Source organism: Glossina fuscipes, unplaced genomic scaffold (assembly GCF_014805625.2).
Source record: "Glossina fuscipes isolate IAEA_lab_2018 unplaced genomic scaffold, Yale_Gfus_2 121, whole genome shotgun sequence".
NCBI lineage: Eukaryota > Metazoa > Arthropoda > Insecta > Diptera > Glossinidae > Glossina > Glossina fuscipes.
Window position 1 is genome coordinate 6,732,129 of NW_023998464.1, and position 26,116 is coordinate 6,758,244.

The window sequence follows — 26,116 nt, forward strand, 5'->3', positions numbered from 1 at the left end:
GTGAATATAGGCGACATTTTCTAGTTTGGCCGCACTAGAGTGTCAAATTTGGGTGTTTTTTCATATGCAGGTTTCGCTAACATACTGAATTTCAAATACCGTTAAAAATAGTTTCCATAAGCAGAATTTGAATTTTTTTAGTTTGTTTGAAAGGTAGTTTTATATGGATTCATGAAATGTCCACAAAAATATTTTCTTTTTGTTAATATGGACGGATTAGGCTTTCAAACCAACTATATCTCAATTGTAAGTACTTAACATGAGCTCTGTTAAGTCGTTAACAGCGATATGTTAACTGAAATGGTAGATGTCTTTACTAGTTAAATTCGAATTTATCTTCACACCCTTTATCTTTTTTACTTTCATCGCTAATTAAACTTTGGATCTCAACACCAATTTCAGATTTCAATTAAGAAATGGGGCCCCATATGCTTGACTTTTAAGCAACACCAAACGAGTAAATTAGTTTGCGATTACGGGTAATGGATTTTTGATTTTGAAACTAGTTGTTAATACCAATCCCGACTTGAAATTCCGCCCCAATCATTAGCGAGGACTAGTTTTATAACTGCTGGGACAAATTTCATGGTTGATATACCTATGAATATTGCGCTATGAATGAACAGAGACCGCATGCAAACTGGTTAATGGGTTACCCAGGGATTTTTTTTATGAACTCCTCTTGACCGTTCCACTCGACTTGAGACGAATATTTATCTAAAGAAATAATTGACTTCACTATGAAATCGTGAATCACGTCTTCTACCTTATATTAGTGATGAAAGCAATATCCAAACAACATCAACAAGTTGGAAAAAAAAATGAGCTTTCTTTTTTGTAATTGAAAAAAAAAAATACAAATTGTACAATTTTGGCAAAACGTTATCTTTTTAATTACATAATTTTAAACCAACTCTAAGCACGGATATTGAAGGTAAGAAGTACTAATTATCACATCTCTAGGTATGTAATTCAAAAGCACAACTTATTAGATATGTGAAGCAAAACACATTGATGATTGTTTAACAATAACTATCTAATCAGTCACGGTGCAGCAACAAGTGCACGTTACTTAATTAACTGAACAGTTATGAAAACGTACAAAACGCAAACACGTACAAAAAAAAACTCAAAAGTGTTTTGTGAAATTTTTAGTGAAACAAGTACGGAAGAAAGCTGTTTTCGCCTTGAATTTAATTTGTTTGCCCACCGTCAAAGTATTTGAAAATTGAAATGCTGTGACTTGAGGCTGTTTGAGGAGGTTGGAAGAGCACACTTTTTTTTGTGATGTTGCTGGCGATTGTCTTCACTTGTTTACCTTTCTTTATCTTAGCCTTTTACTAATCGTCTAAGAAGAGTTATAATGACCGACGGTTTGTTCCTCTAATCGTTATAACTAGAAATACATATCGGAGACGGAGTAAAGCACAGAGATTTTTGATTAGTCTCAGATTCTATGTCAGTTTAAACACTTACCGGCTGTTCGGGCAATTCTTTATCGAGCAACGTTGGAAGCTCCACATTAGCAAAGTTTAATTGATATACAGCTTAAATTAGCTGTGAAATTATGCGTCGCATTCTCCTACGTTTGGCCATAACATGCAAGAGACTGTACCTTTGAAGTTAGAACATATATTATTCAAAATTTTCATAGAACTACTTACTAAGCATACCCACAATCTTAGTGCAAATATTACATATATCGATCTAAAGCTGTAACTACTTGTTGGAGCCATCTGAACAATAAGTGCAAAAATTATCGGAATGCGCAAGCTTAGATACGTTGGGCGGCAAAATTGGAATTCGCCCCAAACTATTTACTTCTGCAAGACGGTCAAACTTTCCTAAGCTCAGCTTTTGGAATCAACCTTATTGGTTCAAAAGAAAATATTCCTCTTTTCCAAGTTCTACTAAGCCGATCACAGTTACTCAGTTGAGGGGTAAAGTATAAATTAGTAAAATTAATAAAGTAGGGCAAGGCAAACCATTGAATGTTCTACACCAATTCGCCTAATAGAATTTCTCTATCTTAATTTGTTTTCACCCGGTTTCCCGGAAATCATACCAATCAATGCCTAGCATGTCGTATAATACCTATCTAAATTATAAGTGGAGGACCGAAGTGGGCGTGAATTTCAGTTATCCAAACCTTTCTCCTGATCAAAACTCTTCTTTATCTATTCACCATTTTAGCTGAAATTAGATTCTTCTCTTATATAAAGGTAGAATTCGAAAAATACGGTCTGTGTGGCCCAAAGTTGGTACACTTTATTTTTATGTCAAATTACTATTGTGAACCAATTTCCATTGCCATATAGCTTTTCATAAGAACGATTGCGTGGGAGGAGTTCACAAAATCCAGCCATCCAATCTAAATTTCTTTTTTTTTAACTTAATATAAGGCATTAATTAGGCAGTGATCGTGAAAATGGCCCGATCCAGTTCCTTTACATTAGTGTTCACTTCAAACCCAGAACAAAACAAAGTGTTCAGGATATCAAAGATTGCAATCTGTACGTTTATTGCACGGACAGACAAGGGTGACACAAACGGGGAAAGAAGTTTAAATCGATTCAGAATATGAGCCTAGAATGCTGCAACGAAATGTGAGTCCGTTGTAAGCTGCTCCGAGTGTTGCAAGCATTCACAAAAATTTGACCATACCCTGCATTGCAAATATTATGCGGTAAAGAAAATAATTAAAATCGTGGATATATAAAGTATTCAAGAAAAAAAAACGAAAAAAGATCACAATTCCTATAAGTGGTGCCTTCTTTTTATTTTATGTCTCCATAAAATATTTCTAGGCCTTAGCAAAATACAATGAATTGATTCCGGCAGCGCAAGTAAACATAAATCATAACACAAGGTTATCTCTTATATAAAGAAACAATCGGGTAACTGTGCATTGTGGTTAATGAATGAACTTCAAATTTTTTGGCTTTTCTTCGTCTGCAAAAAGCTTACGTTTGTGCGTAGATTGTCCTTGATTTAATCTCTGCAAATGTAAAATTCTTCCCAATCCCTCTATTATGGATTAAAGGTATTTTTATAAGGCGCATGACTCTTGACCTTGACGATGTTCGAATGCATAACAGAGAAATCTGCGACACAGATGCATATACCAATACTAACGCGAACTAAAACTCATTAAAGCTGCATAGCTTTATAGCTTTTGGAATAATGGTAAAAGCAAAAAAGCAAAATAAAATTTACGATTTGCAAGTTATATCAACGTTAGCCCAGTTGAAGTCGAAGCAGTTTTTAAAAACATATCAAAGATTACTCAACCAACCAACCCATCTGCGTATCTTTTCACTTGGCTTATATGCCTGCGTGTGTTATTAAAAATATCCCTTTCATGAGCCGACATTAATGTAAACATGTTTATCAGTTGAGAGGTTAATCTTGCACAGCGATAATCATTTATTTGGAAGAAACTCAAGAAACTTTTAGTTTTTTTAGCTTAGGCCGAACACGATCTCTGCAACTTTCAGCTTTCAATGATAATTTAGCTCGACGATGTATATGTGCGTGTTTGTGTGTCTAATGTAAATCCACCATACTTCCCTCTACACCCACACCCAAAAAAAAAACATGTTTTCATATTGTGCATTATGCCACAAGTGCATGTAACTAACTTTGATAATTCCTCTGATTTTTCAACAATAGATTTATGAACTAAGAGGAGAGAGTTTTTGAATTCGTTTATGTAGCTGCGAACACTTATATACATAGCCATGAATATAAAATGGCTACATGTACATGACAATTTTTAGATAAGATAACGTACGAATGGAACGCCAAAACACGATATACAGAAAAATTAATAATAATAGTAATAATAACAATAATAATATAATAATATAGTATAATGGTTAAAGCTCCCGAAATAAGAAAAAAGTTTTAATAATTGCCACAACAAAGTGCAAACATATATACGCATAAATTCATGGTAGTTTTGAAAAAAAGAAAAAACCCGTTACTACTGACCCACAGAGATTGAAATTGACAATCCCAAAACAGACACACACACGCAAACATATTAACGCGCGCACACATGTATTATAGGTAATCGTCCGAACTTTGAAGCCTTATTGCAAAAACAGAGAGTCTTAATACACTAACAAAAAAACACTTTTTACGTACCCGCACGGACTGTTTTAAAAAGTTAAACGCTTGTGAATGCGTGGGTTCGCGCAGAAAGCTGATTAGCATGAACAAAAGAAAAAGGAATTGAGAATCTCTGCTCTGTGGGCTAATGCTAAGAGAAAACACAATCTTTCACAAGTACAAAGGCTATATTATTTTAACACCTTTCACATAAAGGCGTAGTCCATTAGCGAGATCGTTGCCATCATAATTTTGTTGTTGCAAAAACAAACAAATAGCAAAAAGAAAAAAAAAATGCATTCCTATATAAATACAAGACATGGTACATGCTTACGATACATGCACACGCGTGTTTGTAACGGTAAATTTCCCAGTACTCGTTAATCACTATCAAAGTCGAAGAATTGAAATTTTCTCCTTAGAGCTTTTTCTTCGAAAGAACTACCACATATACAGATTCCTTGTACGAAATTGAAGGAATAGCCTGAAAATCATTTAAAATTTTATTAAACTAAGAGAAAACAATGAACAAATTTAGAAGAGAGCTTTGAGGTGAGAAGGTCAATTGTTTTAATATTTTGCGAGCATTTATTTATTTATAGCTTGCGCACCAATCGCGAAGAAAGCATAGTTTTTTTATTCATTTACAAAACTCGCAATGTTTGGATCGCAAAAGACGTAAAAAGCAATGTGTTCCTAAAAGGTAGCATACAAAGCTTCTCCAATATTAGGAAGACTTGGCAATAATCGCTGCAACGTATACAACGCATATAACGCTTTGAATCGATGTGGTCATCTTCGTACGCCCGCTTATTTGTCGGTGTGCACTCATTGCGGAAAACTCTAAAAATGTAATTTAGAGTCTACGGCATATACTGCCCGTCTATCGAAACGTCTATAGAAAGTGTGACTCTGATCTTATATATATTTTGTACAAATAAGAAACTATAGAAATGATCATGATTGGCTAAGGCAAACGTACGTCCATAATTCTAAAAAATTTCTTCCAATTTCGGAAGAAAACGAACATATATCAAATCTCACAACCTTGCCTAAAAGAACAAATTCGGTCTCCCGCTGTTTATTGCATACTCTTTAACCTAATTCGAAGCATCAGCTAAATAAATGTTCATCTCCAGCAAATATGCACTAAGAAAATCAAGGGCAATTAGAGCCGATATGTAAATGGGGCATAAGCATGCCTACTTTCTTTCAAGTTTAGAAAAGTACTTAAGTGTTACCTAATGAAAGGCGAAAATGTTTTCCTTAAATTGTGAAGCGATAGTCGCCAGTCAATGACCAAAGGCCCATCGATAGACCCAAGCATATTTTTCTTTTTGCAGTAGATGTGGGCATTGGTTCCGTTCTTTACATTACAGCATTATTAAATGTAGAACACCAGTCAAGAAAACGGAAGCTTGGAGTCGATTTCGACTAGAAATGGAAATCCGTCTATATTTCCTTTGCAGCCATACCATTGCTTAGGCGATAGCCAGTATCGTTATAGGTTCTCGTTTACCGCTTTCGCTTACTTTGAGAATTTTCGCACCAAGATAATATATACAACATTTAAGTTTCCTATTTCCCTGCAGTCTCACGGGCGGACAGACGGAAAGATGAAAACAGAAAGATTGATTCAAAGTTTTACGATGTGCTTTGTTTTTTTTTTTTTTTTTTTTTTTTTTTTTTTTATTAACAGAAACGAAAACTTTTTCAAAAATGCACGCCTATAAATACCTATAGCTGTGAGCGATTGATATTAATATTAAAATATCTTGAAAGAAGTTAGTGTTTCGTTAGGAATTTATTACAAGGGTTAGCAAACGCTAATTGCCGTAGGTTAGTTGTTGTAGTTTGCCTGCAGATAAGATGCACTGTAAACTAAAATCAAACTTACCACTCTGCTCCTGCTGTTGCCTTTGTTGCTCTTGCATTTTTCGTTCTTTCTCTTTGCGTTCTGTTTCGCTCCAAGAACAATGCACTGTGCCGTCACGGTGCAAATTCATATTAGCCAATGTATCGGGAATTTCTAAATTATTGAAAATATGCTGTTCACCAGTAGTTGCCACACTTCGATACATACTAATGTATTGGTATATGACGGCCCAAGCCTGCTCCTCCGACAGCGGAGCTTTAAATGATTCCAAGATATTTTTAAGGCTGACACAACCAGAAGGGTTAGTACACAAACAAATGGGCGGTGGTACTCTGGGAGCACGTACATTATCATGTTGGCCAACTTTAGGCATTTGTTCACTACTCACGCTATCGGGCGAGGTGGATAGAAAGCCATCTTCGGAGTCTGAATTTTGATATTTACCAGTGGTTCTTCTCGTTTTATGACAAAGGATTTTTAAAGTTTCTTTATTTTTTTGATTGCTACTATTTTCATTGCCCCTGGAGCATTCATGAACGCCAGCGTCATTGTTCATATTTAAGTGGCCTGAAGAACCGATTACGTTAACTGTTACATCTTTATTGCGGCTATCACTATTGTTCTCCAAATTTTGCACCGTTCCACCTCCCAAATGGCTTTCCAACGCTTCTTGAATGTCTGTTGTCATGCTTTTCCTCTTCGCTTGTAGTTTTGCACGATTTTACACTTGAACTTGACCACTCACAAACGAACAGGTGACTAATGTTGATTTAATTCAACCTTCAAATTTGTAACGATTATTTAATTTCACGTTTTCTGCTAAATACTGAAATGGTTTGTCTTCGTTTTCCTTTTGGTTTTTCTTTCTTTTCAGTTTGCAAATTTGATGATCGATTTTTTAACAGTACGTTTGGTTAGTAAAAAAAAAAAAAAAAAAAAAAACAAAGAAATCACCTACGCATACACACAAATTAGAAGAACGTAAAATTTCACGGGATAGGAAATTAATACACACAAAATTTTCCGTTTCTTATACTTCTTGAATTTCACATAAAAACTGTAAAAAAAAAAAAACAAAATTTAGACAGAATTTCCATTGACATCTCCTTTCGTTTTAAAATTATATTTCATATTTTTTGTCCTTCTTTCAACGTTTTGTTGATTTTTTTTTGTCAGAAATACATGGCACATGCAATTAAAGAAAACAAATAAGAAAAGAAGTCGAAAATATCAGACACTTGTTATAAAATAGCATTAATTTGTGCTGACACTTGTTCACGTGTAAATGTAAAATTTAATAACGGTAATAAATATGAATAACAGTACCGTATTGTCATGCAAAGTGAAAAAAGCGAAATAAAACAAAAAACAATTAAAAAATGTAAAACTTGTTTCGCCCTTTTAAACGCGGCTTTTAGTGTTTTGTTTTTGTTCTGGTTGCGGCTAATCAATCAACTTAACTATGAAGAAGGGTTAATTTTAATTGCATGACAGGTGAGTGAGTTGTTTTCATTTTGTTCAATACACCTAAATTGTACTCTATGAATGTTTATTGATTTATTTTCTTCTTTTCTATTATATTTCACGTTCTTTTCTTTTAGTCTAAGACCGTTCCGTTAAATGTATTCTATTTTCCCAAATATATGCAATTTTTTTTTTTCTTTCATTATCATTTAGTAGTTTTCCTCACTTTTAATTTTTATTAATTTTCACATAAGAAGAAAATCACTAATTTGTTAATGTTCCGGCTATTAAATTGCGTATATCAGTTCGCACAATCTAGACATCTTTATCGTTCGCAAATTTAAATACGTATTCCCGCTACAAAAACATTCCTTACCGCTTACAGCTTCATTTATTTATTCTGAAATTAAAACGTACACCGCTTTACATTACGTATTGGCCGTTCGAAGGCTGACTGAAAAACTAACTGAACTGGAGCTCCATCCGAAAATTTTCACAATTTTCTTGCTTGCTTGCTGATGTTGTAGTTGCTCGCTTCCCATAATACCCACCTTCCACCAACATATTCCATACTCTCATTTAATTCAAAATTCCATACTCTCCGCTCTTTGAATTGCTCTGCAAAATAAGAAGAGAAAAAAATTTATATACAATAAACCAAAGTAAATAACTATGTAAAAGAAATAAATTAAATAAATTAAAATAATATAAATGTAAATGGGATAAATATAAATACATTAATCAAAAATAAATAAAATTAGATGAAAACTTACCTCTTCTCTCTTGGATATCGTTAAGGATTTAAGGTAAGGGCGTGACCATTTTTAATATATTTTTAATGTATTTGTCAAATACAATCTAAATACAATACCAAAAATATTAAAATGATTGATTTATGGAAACGGGAGGAAAATATTATTTTTAAATGATATATATTTAGAAAGTGGTTTCCTGGGCACCTCACTGCATCGAAATTTTTAATTCCATCTTTTCTTTTAAATTTGGTGAGAATATGAAACTCAATTTGTCAGAGCATAATTTCCTTTGCTGTGCCTGAGAATTTGAGAGAAAATCCAAAAATTTATTCTATACCAAATTTCTTCACTTTCAACACTCTCTCAACCGCATTATACAAATTATTGAGAACATATACGCTTATTCTTTAAAGCGCGCATAGATTATACAAACATGTGTATATTAGTCGGAAAGATGCACCCTTCACGTACATGTATGTGTGTGTGTCTGTTAAAGAGCATTTATCATGTTATTTTTGTCGTAACCGCTATTATTTTTGTCGTGTGGAGCTATGAGAGTAATTAAATGAACGAATCTGAAATTCACCTCGATTCACAGTCATCTGAGAGTAATTGAAATGAGCGCGTCTGAAGACCACTTTCTTCTTACACCACGATCGTTGGGTATGGCTGGCATGGCTGGCTTATGAGAGCAATTGGGTGACTAAAGAGTAGAGGAAAGCTTTAGTAAAAGCTTCATTGGCGGTGTTCAATTTAAAATTTTCAAATATTCTCTCAAAGCAAAGCAAATTTTACAATATAAATATCAGCAAAAGTGAATTTCATAGTGTTTTTTCGATGCAGAGAAAAAGGGAAAAGGAGAAAAGAAAGAAGTTCTTCTCCTTTTATTTATTCATGTATAATAATTTTTTCGTAAGACAAGAATGCTGCAAACACTACTAAAAATATCCCGTAAAGCATATATATATTTTTGATTAGCAAGATTCTGGGTAGTTTTATTTTCTTGATATGTCATGCCAAAGCCATAAACGAACGTGTGATTTTTTTAAGTTGCTTTTTGAATAGCATTAATACAATGAATGAAGGAACTTTTTTCGAATACAAAGGCATCGACAGAATATAACGACAATAAACAAAACTACTCTTTTGTAGTCGTCATCAGATCCGTAAGCTGATTTCCTCCGTTTCTGACACAATAATCCACAATATTTTCAAGGGAGCTGATATCAATCATTTGCTTACAAGTGAGAACCTAAAATACCCAAATGTACTCCAAAATGAGATCTCTGACAAATGAATTACCAAATTTACGAGTTTGATAAGTGCGTCGATTACATATTTCATTTTCATTTTATATACAATGCACGCGATGCGATTGAAATCGCTGGCAAGGTACTATATTAACTTGTAACCTTAGTATGCACTTCACTTAGAAGCTTTTATTGGCACCATAGCCTTCTTCTTCTTATTTCTTGGTGTAGGTTGTAAAAAGCGGCAAAACAATAACTGAATAGTGTTGAAAAGTGTTAAGATTTTTTTAATAAATTTTTTACAATAATATCAATCAAGAAATAAGAAGAACAAGAAATTTACACCAAAAAATATCAAGAACAAGAAACCAGGTAATGCTATTGGAAACCGACTACGCTTGTTGAGATTAATTGTGTTCCTCTTATTATAAACAAAGATAACGGACAATAGCGAAAGTTTTAAAAATACCTCTTGAGGGAAATTAATCACTTTTTATCAGGTAATTAAGGTAGCTTTAGGTGGTATTTGGTCAGCCAACGTTTCAAGTACTTGAAACAAGTCCCATCGTCTTTTTAGTTAAGAAAATTCTGGCTTCATAATAATCCATTACACCATTAGTAGTTTCACAACTATAATTTTTTCCTATATTGCTTAATATTTCTTGATTCCGTAGGAATGGAGTTTCTAAATGTCTAAATGTCCTTAAAAAAACTGGAACGCCAATGGGTCAGAGTATGCTGAAGCACACAAAATATATGGTCATTACCATTGTAGATGTCTTTCAAAGAACTGACGTGTCTCTTCAATCAGTTCAGCTGTAGGTGCACATCTCACATCTCACGCAGTTACGCTCATTCGTATACCATTTTCTTGTTTGATGAAATGAACGCTTATTATCAATTCTTAAATTTTAGAATGTGCAGCAATATATCTTGAGCAATCGAAAAATACATTAATTATTATATTTTGTTTGTCAACTATAAGAATCGATTTTGCCACGTCTCGACTTAATCCAATTCAATAAAACGTTCTTTCTAAGATCTGTCACATTTACAATTTCCATCCCAAAAAAAATAACTTTATGTTTTACGTTTTTCCATCTCATAGTTGCTTGCAAATAATCTAGCCGTTATATCAGGTGGGAGTATTTCTAGTATGACATACGATGCCCAAACCGGTAATAAATATCCACAGTGTAAATCGTGATTCATATCTTCATATATTGAATCGGGAGATTCGGTCTATTAACTCTACGTAAACTATGTCAGTTGATCCCTACTGCAACAGTACTATTTTAGGCCCAGCAAGGTCTTCTTGTCTTTGGATCGACTATCAACATATGAACGACGATTGTAATCATAGAAAAGCTACGTCGTTCGCTATCGATAGTTTCCAGAGAGTCTTAGTACACTATATTCAGCTAACGTCACCAAATGGATAGTACCGTTTTCGACGTAAGCAAAGCTACGTCTTGCACTTGTTCTGACCGGGCTAGGATAATATATATTTGTGCTTAGGTTTATCGTACAGAGTTCTATTGTGTAACGTCCGTTATTTTATGAACAAGAAAGGTTCGTTCTAAAGCATTGGGGTAACATTGGACGGAAATATGCGCTTGATTTTTCTCACGTATACATCGCACTCAGCACTGCCATTACTCTTAAAATTTCCGAAGCTGCTGAGCTAAAAAAACTTTCAATATTCATGTGCAACATTCCGAAGAGTTAGTTCATAGGAATGAGAATGAATGTAAGAATTTCATTTCAGATAAATAGACATATGGACATGGTCGAATAGTTTACGACTGTCAGGAATATACCGTAAAAAAAAGCATGGTATAAGATTTTCGAAAATCCATCCAATCTTTGCCTTCAAAATAATTAGTTTTTGACTGAATAGTGGTTTACGGTTTCATTCAGGGTTTAAGTTATTAAATAAAGAATTTCCTTTAAAGTCAGCACTTCAACCAAAATTTCATGCACGATATACTTCGATGACCGGTTTAAATAGATGAGCTTTATATAATTAAAGTTATGTAACTTTTGGTGATTAATTACAGAATGTGTTTTATTTCACAAGTATAGTTTTGAATGATACGAATAAACCGACATTGTTATTACATTCCAATCCTCTGATGCGGGATGCAAAAAATAAATGTACTGTCTCTCTCAACAATTTCTCCTTAGATAAGCAATCGTAATGAAGCAAACGCCTTTGATATCTCGTAAAGTGAAGCAATGTTCTTATCTTTAGAATATTTGCGGTACACAAAGACTATCTAAAAACCTAGCTATTAGTAAACAATCGACATAGTCTATATGTTTAAAAAAAATGTTGTTATCTTCTCTCCTAATTTTTTAACTGGGAATATAATTCCTTTTATCACCTACGGATTTTCAACAATACGGTTTGTCATACACCTTACTAGTAAGTGAAAGTATATTCATACGCTCAGACGGACCCCTATGTAATTAGCTTTAAGTAAAAAAAAAACAGAATTAAGAAACAGAATTACATCTTATCCACGCCGGTCGTATAAAAGGTGCTATAAAAGGTATTTCATGTTTTAAGGGAGACAACGCTGCAAAATTTTCAGAAAATCAATTTCTTTTCACCGGCTTAAAAGTGAAAAGTTTCTCAATTTTTTTTGGAATGGAAAGAATGGAATCAGTATAGTACTAATAGAAGACGGAGGAGATTATAAAGCATATGTTTAAGTATTCAAGGATAGTATTAAAAAATAGCAACACCAACAAGTATGATTGCTGTAAAGCACGTGCGCTTTAGGGGGCACTCCATGTAAAAAAACGTTTTTTTAAACTAGATCTTATACATACGAGAGAGTCTTTCAAATTGTCGATCGCTATGTGATTGGGGCGTATTTGAATGAAAAATTTCAATTTTTGATGAAAAAAAGACAATCTTCTTTTTTGGTTTATTAATTTATCAAAAAAGCCGCTCATACTTCCCTTAAAAATGTTCTTTTGAAGATATTGCTGCAAATTCCAATGGAAAGAATGAAAAATTGTATTTTGAAACAAATTCGCTTCAAACTCATACAAATACTTTCAAAAAGAAAAGTTTTTGCAAGCCTACAATCATCTTTTAATAGCATTCTTGAGCGTTTATAGGATCTTTTAAGCTAGAAAAACATGAGGAGGAAGAGATTCATTACTTGAAAGAAATTTATTCTGTCAAATTTCGAATTCTTCTCAAAGCATTCCAAAGAGACCAAATTAATCCATGCTGCCAAGTTACACCGTAATGTCTAATGCAATAATTTTAGAAAGCATTTACTCACGTTTGAAACGTTTACAAACAAAAATGCCTTGACGTAGCTCCGTCAAGACGAATATTGAGTAGGTACGAAAGTGAGATCTGTTCAAAGGGACTCAACCTCTCTACTAACTACTAAATAAAAGCGTTTGAATCTACTAATTTGAATATTAATCATGAACTGCACTCGCCGGTTTCTTTATCATTTGGGTGTCGGTTTATTTTCAATTTATACACAACCATTTAGTTGCGTCTCGGTTCATTTTCAATCAGCCCCCAACAACTCATATACGTCCACAGTTCGTTTCCAATTACGACGCTGACAAAGTTTTTGTCAACGGATTTCTTTAGGAAAAGAACAATTATGAGCCTTTCAACACCTATAAGCAACCACATGGGCCGGCTTAATTGAGTCTTGAAGTTCACGTTAAAAGCCATATTCTGAACAACACCACAGAAAAGTCACTAGTCACAGGTATTCTCTTCCGTGTGATTTTCCTCACGAACGTAACAAACTTGTTTTATAAGCAGAGTGAAATCGGAAAGTTTTGTTGTCAGTTTTGCTACAGAAGACAAAATTTGATGCAAAATTACAAAAACTATGATAAGCAACTGACTGGTGACCGGTTACGACAACAGAAGACGGTCCCATTAACTTGTTCTTCTGAACATGCTTTTACGTCTGAGAAATCGATATATCTTCCTCTGTGACTTTCTAGGGGTTAACATGTGAACAAAAAAAATTAAAAAATAAGTAAAATAATTTCGGTAAAGTAGTTCTATTTTTGTGTTCAAGTAGAAAGGCCAAATCCAAAAATCAATTTCTTGAGGAGCTCTGTACACGTAATGCAGAGCAATGCGCCCGTTTAGAACTTCTACCACGCCTGAGTGAGAGACCGTGCAATAAGCTTTGCAGAATGCAAAAATAATCCAAAAAAATTCGCCTATAGTTTCTGGAGACTTCTATATGCATAAAATAAGGCAACGTACCCATCTAGCTTATCGTGTCCATTTTGCAGGAGGGACTATGTAAAACATGATAGTATCTCATTGCCAGGGGTTTTTGTGGTTCAAAGGTTACAGATTTATTATAAAAATTAAAAAAATATTTACCATCATAAAAACACATATCTATAACATATTTCAAAAATTTAGGAACACGAGTTTTACAATATTCACTCTCTTCGTTCGAATTTTTTATATTACCTCTAAAATAACATATGCTTGTGAAACAAATTCTCGATAAGTTAATTTAATTATTATTATATTAATAATTATTTATTAACAAAAGGTTGCCTTTTTTTTGGTGGAATATTGACACAAGTACAAACTTTAGTACAATTTAGCCAGGGAATAAATTCTAAGACCAAAGTCTTACAGCGCTGGCATCTGAAACTTTCGGATTTACTAAAAACCCTACCGCACTTGAGGTTTGAACCCACGACCATTGAGTTGTTAGTCGAGACTCTTGCCTACTCAGGCGGAATGGGTACCAACTTAATCTAAATAAAATTGAGAACGAATATAATGCTGTAATTAAATCAGTCCTACGGACTTCAATCGCGCAGAATAGCTACTTCTTATAGCGTAATTAACTAGTAAGAAAGCCAGTCAAACATCTTGCGCCTATGATAACAAGTGTTCCATCGAATATTCGCAGGAGCTTGAATATTCCGGTCATAACAGACGTAATTAAGGAAAGTAGTACAAGAGTTGTTGCTAAAGTACTAAGCTGGCCGTATCCTCTGGCTTGTTCTCCCCTCCCAGCAGAAGAATATCCTCGTCGAGGGCGCATAGGAACTGTAGGCTTAATAAACTGGAAGTCGAACTCAAGTAAGGTTAAATCAGATTTTAATATTTGATTGAAAATTCCATTAAAAGGAAAATTCCATAAATAAATGAACGTAGTTGGAAAAAAGGAATAAATATTTAATAGGAAACTATTGATTTATTTTTTTTGGCTTAAAAGAAGACGACAACTGAGTTTATTCGCATTCACATACTCGCCAGTCATACGAAGATCAATACTTATAAATATACTTCATGCGCTTCAGTGGCAATAGATATGTACTTTAAATGGTTTCTGCCTATTTTTTGAAATTTGCGCTAACTAGTTTATGGGTTGCGGAGCCCCTCAAACTAAAGATGCCTAACGAAAATGAGTGCGTACGCACTTGGTCAGTACCAAATTCTGCATCCGTTTAAGCATGCCTATCTGCCTATCTGTGTAATGTCTGTGCTAAACGTTCTAGTGGCCGCGAAACTGAAGGTATCTGCTTCAAATTATGCAAAAACATAGAAGGTTTTTGCACGAAGGCCAAATTGGTCAAAAGACACGTCTACACTGCAACATAAAGTGCCCAACATAAACTGTTGCGCACTCCTATGCACGTAACGTAACGTAAGTCGGATGCATTTGGAGAAATCTGAAGGCAGGGCGTTTGCGCATTAAATAACGAAAATCGCATGCGTCACCATTTCCTGTTTTGTTTCACCGTTCTCATTTAACGGTCTGAAATAAAAGAAGGAAAAACAGTTCCCTAGAAATGACAGTTGCATCTATGACTATTCGTGAATATGGCAAGTAGTATGTACCGACTTGGTATTTTCGGGTATAATAAACAAACGCCCAAATATTGTATCTTCGGTAGTAAGTATAGAAAGGAGAGGTACACGAAATGCAAGAAAACGAACATTGGTTTTTATCTGGGAAATCTCCTATATGTCACATCACTTAATAACTGCTCGGTCTGACGCATAATATGACAACACTGTTGACAGGCCCACACGATTTCTGGATGTAAAGATATGTGTCAAAATTTTATGACATTGCAATGACTGCCGACTTGACACTGGAATGTAGCGATGAATTCACGTTTCACCCATAATCACATGTCGCACTAAAAACTCGTCTTTGTTTCGCCTAAACTGCGCCAAACAGCGCTGTATCGGTCTTCGCGTGATCTTAATATTGGCTTTGGAGGGAGCCTTGAATTACAAATATAAAATAATTGAGTTTCTCTTCAATTGGTGAATTTAGCTGGATGACGATATACACTGGTCTCTTTAGTAAGCCTTTATGTCAAATTTAATCATCGTATCCGCCAAAATTTGAAATCTAATACATTGATTTTACCCGGGAATACTTACATCTTACGGACCCGCAAAAACGTTGACTAGAACCAAGAACATATATGATTGTGAGACGACAGTTTAGAATAATAAGAGCAATAACAAAATATGTTGTCTGGTATTTACAGGAAAATATCTGCAATACGTTATGTGTCGGCTTCTGCTTAACACTTCTTTTCAAAACGAATGAATACAAGTTATAAAAATATATTTCCGAATTGATATCATATTTGCATTGAAAAGTGAAATTGTGTAAAATATTCAAGTTCATTTTCCGAATGTTAATTTATATAAAATTGTTTGTCCAAAAAAAAAAAAGAAAACGATAAGAAAATGGAAAAACCAACAACAAACGAAATGGAAAGTTTCTCACGCAATGCAAATAAAGCCGTTATTGACTTTTGGGCAAAAGTTTATGTTCAGTGGGCGCCAACCATATACACAAAGCACATATCCACATATATTGTAGCATAGTTGCTGTAAACTTTTGCATATCGTCTACTCCTATAATGAACAGCATCGTTCAATAAATAATAAAAACAATCAAATGGAAATGAGTAAAAGAAAAAAACAAAGGAAGAAGGCAAGTTTGACATTTACATACATATTAGTTTTACATTACACTTAGGACTGCATTATTTTTCCTTGCCACAATTTTATTGACGTGATGCCTTCATCATAGAGGGGAAACATTGAAACATAGTATTGAACGTTGAATGTACCAGCACCAGGAGGTTTGATATTAAGAGGTGGTGTTCGGTGCGGCGGCCCTGCGAATTGATTACTACTTAACAACTTTCCAGCTTTCCTGGATGACGACATGGACAACATCGATCGTTGGTTGAAATATCAAGTGCGGAAGAGTCTTAAATAAGGCTGATGGCCGTTGGAGGCCTAGCGCTTTAAGAATTTAGTCTTAGAATTTAGTCTTTGGATAAACTAATAATAATAATATTAATAAGATGAAGAGGAAGAACTAACATGGCCATCCATTCATGTTACATTTTCTTTAAAAGTGGAGAAACTTTCTTAACCCTTCCCTGCACATTAAAAACAAATCTTGAGCAACGGAGCTCCTGCGATCGTCATAGACACTTATACTAATAGTGAAAATTACCAAAAGTCAAGCAGAATATGTCTGAAAAAAATACATATGTTTTTCAATAAAAGCAAACAAAAGAATAGTTCTCCCCGCAACGATTTTTTTAAGACCACACTTATCAATTTTTTATCAATTTATAAAAACAACTATATGGTTGCCTCTTGGTTCATTTTCAATTCATAAACAACCATTTAGTTGCGTGTCGGTTTATTCTCAATTTATACACAACCATTTGGTTGCGCAATACCATAATCAGCTGTTTTCCCAAGAAAAAATATTAAATTATTTAGGAAAAGATGTAAAAAATTTTTTTATTGAATAAACGCATTGTTCCGCCCAACCGAACGCGTCCGAATGTAATCCGATGTTCTTATGAGTTTTTTGGATATCAGCGTTCGAAATGGGCGTCCGTGCCGAGGTTTCCGAGCGTTTTGTTGTGATGGTGTTGCAAACCTTGTTATAAATTGCGGTTTTGTGTTTTGTTTTTTTGGGGCTTTGTACCTTTTTCAATTTTTTCACTGATCTATCTTAATGTTATTAATAATTGACCTATATTTATTTTTTATCACAAATCTAGAACTTGAATGTGTACATTTTTGTATTATTAATAGTCCGAATTTGTTTTATCCAGATTTTGTTGCGATGATGGGTGTACAATCATTCGCTGTTTGTTGCAAAATTTCGAGCTCATCATTGTCATATCGAAGCCGACACAATAAGGTATAAAGTTATTTTATTTTTCGGTTTGAGGTACGTTATATGTATTTTTATTTGCGCGGTTTCATGGAGAAGAATAAGATAGAAGGATGGGATATATTGGCATTCTCTGTTATGGTAAAGTAAACTTTGTCTATCACCTGTATTAATTTGATAGTACCGAATACTATTTTGGCGAAGCCCACATAGCAGTTACTATCTGTATTATACCAAAAAGAAAGAGGAATATAAAGTGTACTCGCATGGCATAGGCGATGCAATGCGTTTTATGCGAAACGGTAATGCGGATATAATGTTGGCTGGAAGCTGAGAATCGTGCATTGATCTACTATCAATTGCTGGGTTTTGTAAAATACGGGCCTTAATTACTGCTTTTAACGTAATTCCAAACCAAGCCTCGCGACCTTTTGACATGAACCGCGATGGGTTCGTTATAGGCGAAGGCGCCGCAATATTGCTATTGGAAAGAATAGAACATGCTTTGCAATTTAAAGCAACCACCTTCGTTAAATATAGAAGAATTAAGTAAAGACATATGTGTAAATGTAGTAACTAAACAGAAATATGGGGTCATGACAGTCAACATATTAGCTAGGCATCAATGATAAAGTTTACATTTTTCTGAATTTCATTTCGATATACAAATTACAATGTAAATAGTAATGTAACAATAAGATTTATATACAAATATTTATTCTTAAGCAAATATACGACATTTAAATGAATGGAAAATCTCGTTTGTCTCCTCCTAATGAAGGCTTATTGAAGCACATTTTTGAACGTTATAGATATTTTCTAGAAATAGTAGAATATTTATTGTCAAATATTTCAAAACATATATATCTGTTAACACAATGAGCGAAAATGCATACCAAATTAGATCAACCAGAAGCTTCCCAAATACGTAGCCTATGATATGCGTGTTTAATAAAAGTTTTGTGCATGAAAATTTAATTAATGCGAACACTTACCCTCCCGTAATATATCGTTTGGAATATGAAATGATATAACTGTAAATAATGGTAGATACAACTTTTTGCAATATAATCGAATAAAGATGAATACATTTCGTTTAGATATCCACGATACCAGATATCTGCTGTCGTTTATGATAAATTCAAGGTCGACACAAGCATCTATTTTCTTTTGGCGCAAAAAGCTAGAATGTCTCGCAATGATGTGCCCTTTAAAGATAATACGCATATTCTGGAGATTTTTCCTTCCCTTATAGCTGTAGTCGTATTTTCCCAACTTTGCAAGTTATATTAATTCGTTACAGGAGGAATATGTAATATACCTCTGTTTATGTAGAAGCAGTCTGATATTATTTGAAACGTTTCATACATCAAACCCTTCAGAAAAATTATTTTAATTTAAACGATTGAAGTTTATTGTACTGGTGTACCAAAAACAAATAGAAGCACTGTAGTGCACCAGTGGGCCCACGATTAAATAATGTATATCACTTCGCTTAATACAGTTATTCATATAATGACTTTTCAAAATAATGTGTTATTTGCGAAAGTGGCCCGATTCGAACTATCTTCAATAATGTTCTCCTTTGGGGCAAAGTCTGTGAATGCAACAAATTTGATAAAAACATCTCAAACGTTTGCAATCGTTAGTAGGTTACTCACAAGAAAACAAGGCGAATAGATCGACTGAGGACCTTAAATCGACTTAGAAAATGATTCAGAATCAATCGGTACAATAAAAGTTGAGTCCATCTCAGGTTCTTCTGTGTGTTACATATGTGCACACAAGTTTAATATACCCGGTATCATCATAAAAGACTAGAGACATATTTCTTTTTGATTACTTACTATTTATTTATATATAGACGCAGGAAGGAAAGGTCTCATTCAGTAATAAAATTAAATTTTTTGTCGAGCTGAACGGTGTAAGGCACCTTCTGATTGAAACCACATGCCGCCTACATCTAAACTTTGCACATGAAAATTTAATTATTGTGTCACGACAGTAACAGCTGTTATTACTTGTCTTCTCACGTTTTCAAAGAATGACAGTCCGATGATACATCGAGCTTAAAATCTGCACTAAATAGTGGCAAGCTTAAGGGCAAAAATATTGCCATTAAGATGGAAACGAACTCTATCGCTGAAAATGATCTTATTCGAAAACCCAGTATACACTTCCTGTTCTTCCCCAATCCACTCAACGAACTCCCGCTCATTTAACTAACTAAAGAAGTTGTTCTTTCGTGTAACCCTACGTTCCAGCTACTATAACGATATGTTTTATTCTTTGCTAACACTTTACCGCAAAAAAGAATCAAACTTGACGAGAAAGAAAATTAGAAAGAGAAATTATCCTTTCGATATAATAAAGTACCGCTTAGGAAAAACATCCCGTTATGATTTCAACTAAGCAAAAGAAAAATGCTATCTGAAATGGACCCGACTTTTCTAAAATCATAAAATTAAAAATTCGATCATCTGCCGTCGAGACAAATGATTGATTTTCTTTCTGGCCAAAACTTTATACTAGAACCCGATAATAAGCAACGTATCTGAAACTCCGAATAGTTACCATTTGCTGTTAATGAAAAAAAAATCTTGTCCTGTACGTACCGATTTAAGATGTCAGAAATTTCGACACGAAGTGTAGTATATGGTGATAAATTTCTGAAGCCATGTTCTTATTAACTAAAAGTTTATTTCTTCTTTGCTTTGCAGTAAATTACTATCCATAACATATCCCTAAATACTAGTTTATTTTATAAGGTACATGCGATAAAGGGTAAAGATATTTGAAGCTTGTTCCTAATGTCAAATTCGACGACCAATTCAATAATGTTAAAATATCCAAAGGAACACGTTAAGTGTATTACAAATGTTCCCAGAAATGTGTCCTTTACAAAACCACAATTCTAGCCCAGTCCTCTTTAATCAGACAGCAAACGCGGCTGACAACACATTTAATTTTTATGAGTATGATCGATCATATTTCATGTAGAATATTGCGTTTCAGGCCACCTTGACCGAATGTAATAAATTTGTTTAGCTCATTAGTAGACCTTTATTATCAAAAGCGTCTTTCTCTGAGTGAAGGTCAACGATATTTAATAAAATGTGCTTCACTATCCTCTGCAAAATATCGTATCGTCAGTAAACTCATGTCTTTGCTATTATGACATAAACATTGTAGACGTACGCCTGAATAAGATCTAATAGGCTGTACGTAATTCATCCGCATGCCGGTAGACGGAAGTCGAAAACCATCGAAAAAGCGAGACAAGTTACGTATTTGATATATAGTAATAACCGTAATAGGAGTCGGATTTCTTCCCTTCTTCCTATAAACATATTTAACTTGTGATACTGAGATATATTAAGTTTGTGTCGATCTGTTCGCCCGGTACCTGCCCATGCTCCGATGTGCTCAATATACATTTTAAATCTTCGCTACGGAGAACTTGAGTGCACTAAAATTTTTTGGCGAAAACCGATTTTAATTCGCTCCCCATACAGTGTCTTATTTATAAAAGGTCGTGGTATAGAAAAAATTTGGTATTTTTCACATATCTCGATGAAAATCGGTGCTAAGTTGCATTTTAGAATATTAAAAGAACGTGAGACATTCGTATGGAATAGGTATACATTTTGAACCGGGCTGCATACGTTACACAACTTCTTATAACAAATAGTTGTTCTTAAGGTTTTGTACGGTGGTCTTTTGCTCTATTGTTCGAACACTCTCTCGTAGAAGAATACTCTTGCAAAGTGAATTTTTTTTATGAAAACAAGATCTGCTTTTTTTTTAAGTGAACCTGAAAATTATATATCGACCTAGATATCGGCCTTGCCTGATTATAACATTCTTTTCATTCGTTGTTCACTATTCATGTCATATAAATATACTTACTCCCACTCTTGCAACCCAAAATTTGCTTTTATTTTGTCCTTTCTTAATTACTACTCAAATCTATTCTAATCATACGTACAGTACGTTGTACTAAATGCACGAAATGTCATGTCACTATTTTTAAAGCTTTACGTCCCTTCAGTTAAATTTGATCAATTCGTAGGTGTATGCTGGGCGGAATAATAATCAAACGCTTTTTACATTTGATTTTGCGATGTCATTGGCAGAAAATTGTATATTCTTTAACAATGATTGCCACACACATAACGTATGTGACTATCCGGAAATTATGTAAATTTTCATCGATGAACTGTTCGAAAAAAATGGGGTTAGCGTACGTCTGATTGTTATATTCATAGTGGAATATATACTCAACTTATCAAATAGATACAAAGCATGAAAATAGATCATAATGCTAATACGTTGTTGATTACTAAAGAATTCTAAGTAAATTTGAGCCCTTTCACTCCTCTCTTTGTGCGAGGAAAGCTGCCATTCCAAGTTGAACAAAATAAATCGGGTCTTAATTCGAGAAAAGTCTGTTCCAATTATAAACGTTATCCTTTGTCTTTGAAATTTAAAACTTTCTTTTTTTGATTTGTCTCTCGAAAATCAGCTGCTTTGAGCTGATTATCTCTGTATAATTGCCAAAAACCGATTTTATTCATTTCTTCATTGTCTGTATGCATGGCAAGTAAATATTCAAAGTATTGATTGAAACGCTGCCGGATAACTGAGATCACATGCTAGACTGTATTGCATTAGAGATTTGGGTCCCGGACCATTGAGTTCTTAGTTGCGAAGCTTTCCCTACCCGCTCACTCATTCGGCTGAACCGATTTTATTTAATACAATTACCATAAGGTGCGCTCAACTAGCCGCTACACTTCACTACACTTCAAACACCGCACATGGTTACCTTTTCATGTATTTCAGTCTAGCCAAACGTAATGTACACATGTGTAATGTAGCAAACCGGCTTGGACCGAGTAAAACTCGTGGCTTGCCACGATAATCACAAACTTATTTTCGTTTGGACTTTAAGCGAAAAACACTTGAAGAATACGCAACTCTTAAATTTTATTGAATATTATTCATAAGTTCCTTTTATAAACACTATAGCAAATGCGGCAGCGGTGACTCGCTGTTCGCGGAGTAACTTATGGTTTGGCAGGTAGCTTAGCGTACAATTGAAAACAAATGTTGTTTCGATTCTGGTCTAAATGACGTACAGTGAATTATTAGGCACTTTTGCTTTACCTTTAACCGACGAAACGAGAAAACAGTCTCTGCTAAGTGGACTGCTTTTTGAAGTACTGTAACTCTCCCACATTTACTTATTCTACGCTCCGTTGGCTTTAGCCCAACTTTTTATATTTTCGCTGCCAATATACAATTTCTGCCTTTTCATCCAAAAACGAACGAATCACCAACAGATGATTTGCTACGACAAGTAGTAACGGTTCCGAAGTTCTCCTTCTGAACCTTAGTAACCTCTTAGTTTATCAAGGCATCGTAGTTTAGTTCTTGACTTCGAGTGACGTTGCCAGGCATAGTTGTTCGATGAAAACAAAGTTAAATGAAAGGATATATATGAAGGTGATGCCGCACATATATAACATATATGAGAGCCGGTAAATTTAATGGGTTACAAATTTAGTCCTTTCAAAGTACATGCAACAACGTTTTTCTTTTGTCGGCAGACGGAGAATAGGATAATAATTATTATTACACTTTACTAAAGATTATCATCAACAGTTATAAGCCAAGCAAGTAATGGATATTGAAAATTTTTCTCTACGAATTTCGAGTTTAACTCCATATCAACCATCACAAGTACGTCGCATAAACAACTAAACCGTAAGTTTCTTAGCTCGTTTAGTGTAAACGAGTTTCGTTCAAATTAAACTTTTTATTAAATTAACATAATTCCGAAAGTCGTGTTTTTACATTATTTAGCCCTTCGTCATGTAAAACTCATGCGCGTCATGTGCGCAACATCGGACGAGATAATCAGAGCTGATCATTTATTTAGAAATTATAATTACTTTAAACGTAATGGTTAAATCAAGTTACAATCTGACATTAATCGAGAAAGTTCTTTATTTACACTTTAGCGCAAATTTTTTGATACGGCTATCCTAACAAAAGTTTTATTATACCGGCTTACGATGAAGCTGAGTACAAAAATAATGAAATATAAGTGGTGACATGCAATAATAATAACATGCTGCCGGCAACAGCAACAATAATCGCATACACATACACTATAAACAATGAATGAATACAACAACAAAAACAATAATAATAATAATAATAACACCAACAACAACGTGACAAAGACAATAATCATAATAATTTGCTGAATTGTTCACATCGCACCACCAAAAGTGGGTGAATACATAAAATGAAAAAAAAAAAATAAACAATATATCTATAGATTTGCAAGTGTATGTGTACGTATAGATATTTGCTGTTTGATTGAGCCGTGCTTATGATTATTTAGATTGTAATGATCTCGTATTGCCCAAAAAGTACAAAAAAAGTAAGAAAGTGCAATGCGGTTGTGACCGAAACCTTTACGCCATCCAGACTTATCTTAAAAACAAAAACAAAGAAACGAGAAAACGAAAGTTTAATACTTCATAATTTTAAGTAGGAGCGGCCATTGTATCCTTTATAATACGTAAGTCATGAACGAAAAAAACAATTTTTTTCTTTGCTTTTGTTAACTGAGGCGTTCTTGGCTTTTGTTCTTTTTGTTGTTTTTGTTTTGTATCAACCTGCTTGCAGCAACTTCCGATACTCCAAATTTGAGCGTGTTATCTTAATTTATGCCATCGAGGAAACATTTTCCATAGACAGGCGAGCGAAGGAACGGTCATACCTCTCATCTTCATAGAAGCTTCGAATACTTTATTGCGAAGTGATTGGCAAAATGTGAATATAACCTGCTCCACTTAATTGTTGGGTATGAAGAACTAGTCAAATAGTGACGCGCCTAGCTCGTTGCGAATCCTTGATATTGTCCGTCCCAAAGCGTTACACAAAAAGTGTAAGGCTTTGAGTTATTTTTGGGCCGTTTACGTCGCTTGCAGATATTGTTGAATAATTGAATAATTTTCAACTGTTCGTACGTAAGACGTAGTGATTTTCTGGTTATGGATATCGGTGTAAGCGTATCGGACCCGCCTCCACCTTTAATCTCTTTAGACGTTGACTTTCTATCTTAATTTTTGCGAATTATGCGAGCACCATAACAACAATGAACCTTCCGCTAATCAAGCATTTACATACTGTATGTGTGTATGTGTTTTTTGAATGTTACGAAAGATAGCCTAAATATACCATACACCCATTCTTCAGTAGTGCATATCGTAGAAAAGCCGCTGCTGCTCACAATTTTCGGAGAAAGAAGTAATAGATAAATAATGTGCAGAATACTATTTGCGTCGAACATTTTAATACCTATCACCTGTAGATGTGTCATGTTTCGATAAAAAAATATCATACGATAAACTCGAATCTGGTATAGTGACTAAAATATTTTGACTGTATACAAAAGGATTAAATTTTATAATCGAAAAAATTTCAATCCGGATCGTATCAATCAGCAAACACGAGCAATTTTGAAACTTATTGATGAAAAGTGTTTGGACATTTGAAATGCTTTCGTTCTTTTTTTATCTATTGGAACACGCTTAGCTTAGTGTCTGAACTTTGTGTAAATGAATTAAACTTCAATTCCCTGTTCCAATCTCTTGCCAATTAAATAAGCACAAGCTTACCGATTGGTAAGGATTTTTTTCATTTATTTATCTTTTTGTATATGAAATACCACGAATGCGATCATAAAATTAAGATACCTTCATTCTCTCATGGTTAGTGAGCTAGCAGTTAAAATGTATTATTAATGAATTTTGCAACCGCCAACTAAAATTTGTATAATAAATAGGAAAATTTGTATACCGGGAAGTAAATAAAGCGTATGTTATGTGCAATCGATCTCTTGCATTTTCGATTATTTTCATCCCCCCATTTTTTTTTTTTTTTTTATAATTTTCAATTACGACATTTTTTTTTATTATCCGACAAGCGATGCACAAGTACAGCTTCATGCTAATTTAGAATTTTAAACGTGATCCAATTTGCAAGCTTAAAGGGTTTATTGTATTGTATATTATGTGCGCTTGGATATCCTCATAATAAATATATTATGATATTGCGATGCGATGGAAAGTGCAATGCAATGACTTGATTATTTGCGGCTATATTTACTTTTCCATTCCGTACGTAACGTTGAAATTTTCGAAAGCATTCTAATCGAATTCTAATTGGTATGTGTACTCAAAGCGACGTCTTTGATTTCATTTCATTTTTTTTTAAGTTTAGTCGCGGCAGACAGTCAAAGGAGCGCAAGAAATCAGTCGAACATTTTAATGATCATTGGAATTTATTAATATCGAATCATTCTCGGAAACTAGTTACTCCTGCAGTCAATTTGTAGAAAAACTAATTTCAATCTTAAGGCAAAACCATCAATTT

General features: G+C 34.1%; 1 protein-coding gene across 3 annotated transcripts in view; it reads right to left on the reverse strand.

Moving 5' to 3' along the window:
• LOC119640548 (protein spire) overlaps positions 1 to 6,881 on the reverse strand; it is an 84,125-nt gene extending 77,244 nt beyond the window's left edge. Inside the window, exon 1 of one of the 3 annotated variants that reach the window (XM_038038639.1) lies at positions 6,011 to 6,881. In XM_038038639.1, the coding sequence (XP_037894567.1) occupies positions 6,011 to 6,677 (667 nt within the window). In that variant the 5' untranslated portion in view covers positions 6,678 to 6,881. The remainder of the gene's footprint in view (positions 1 to 6,010) is intronic. The other 2 variants (XM_038038638.1, XM_038038637.1) reach the window with 2 other exon arrangements.
• Positions 6,882 to 26,116: the final 19,235 nt, after the last annotated feature.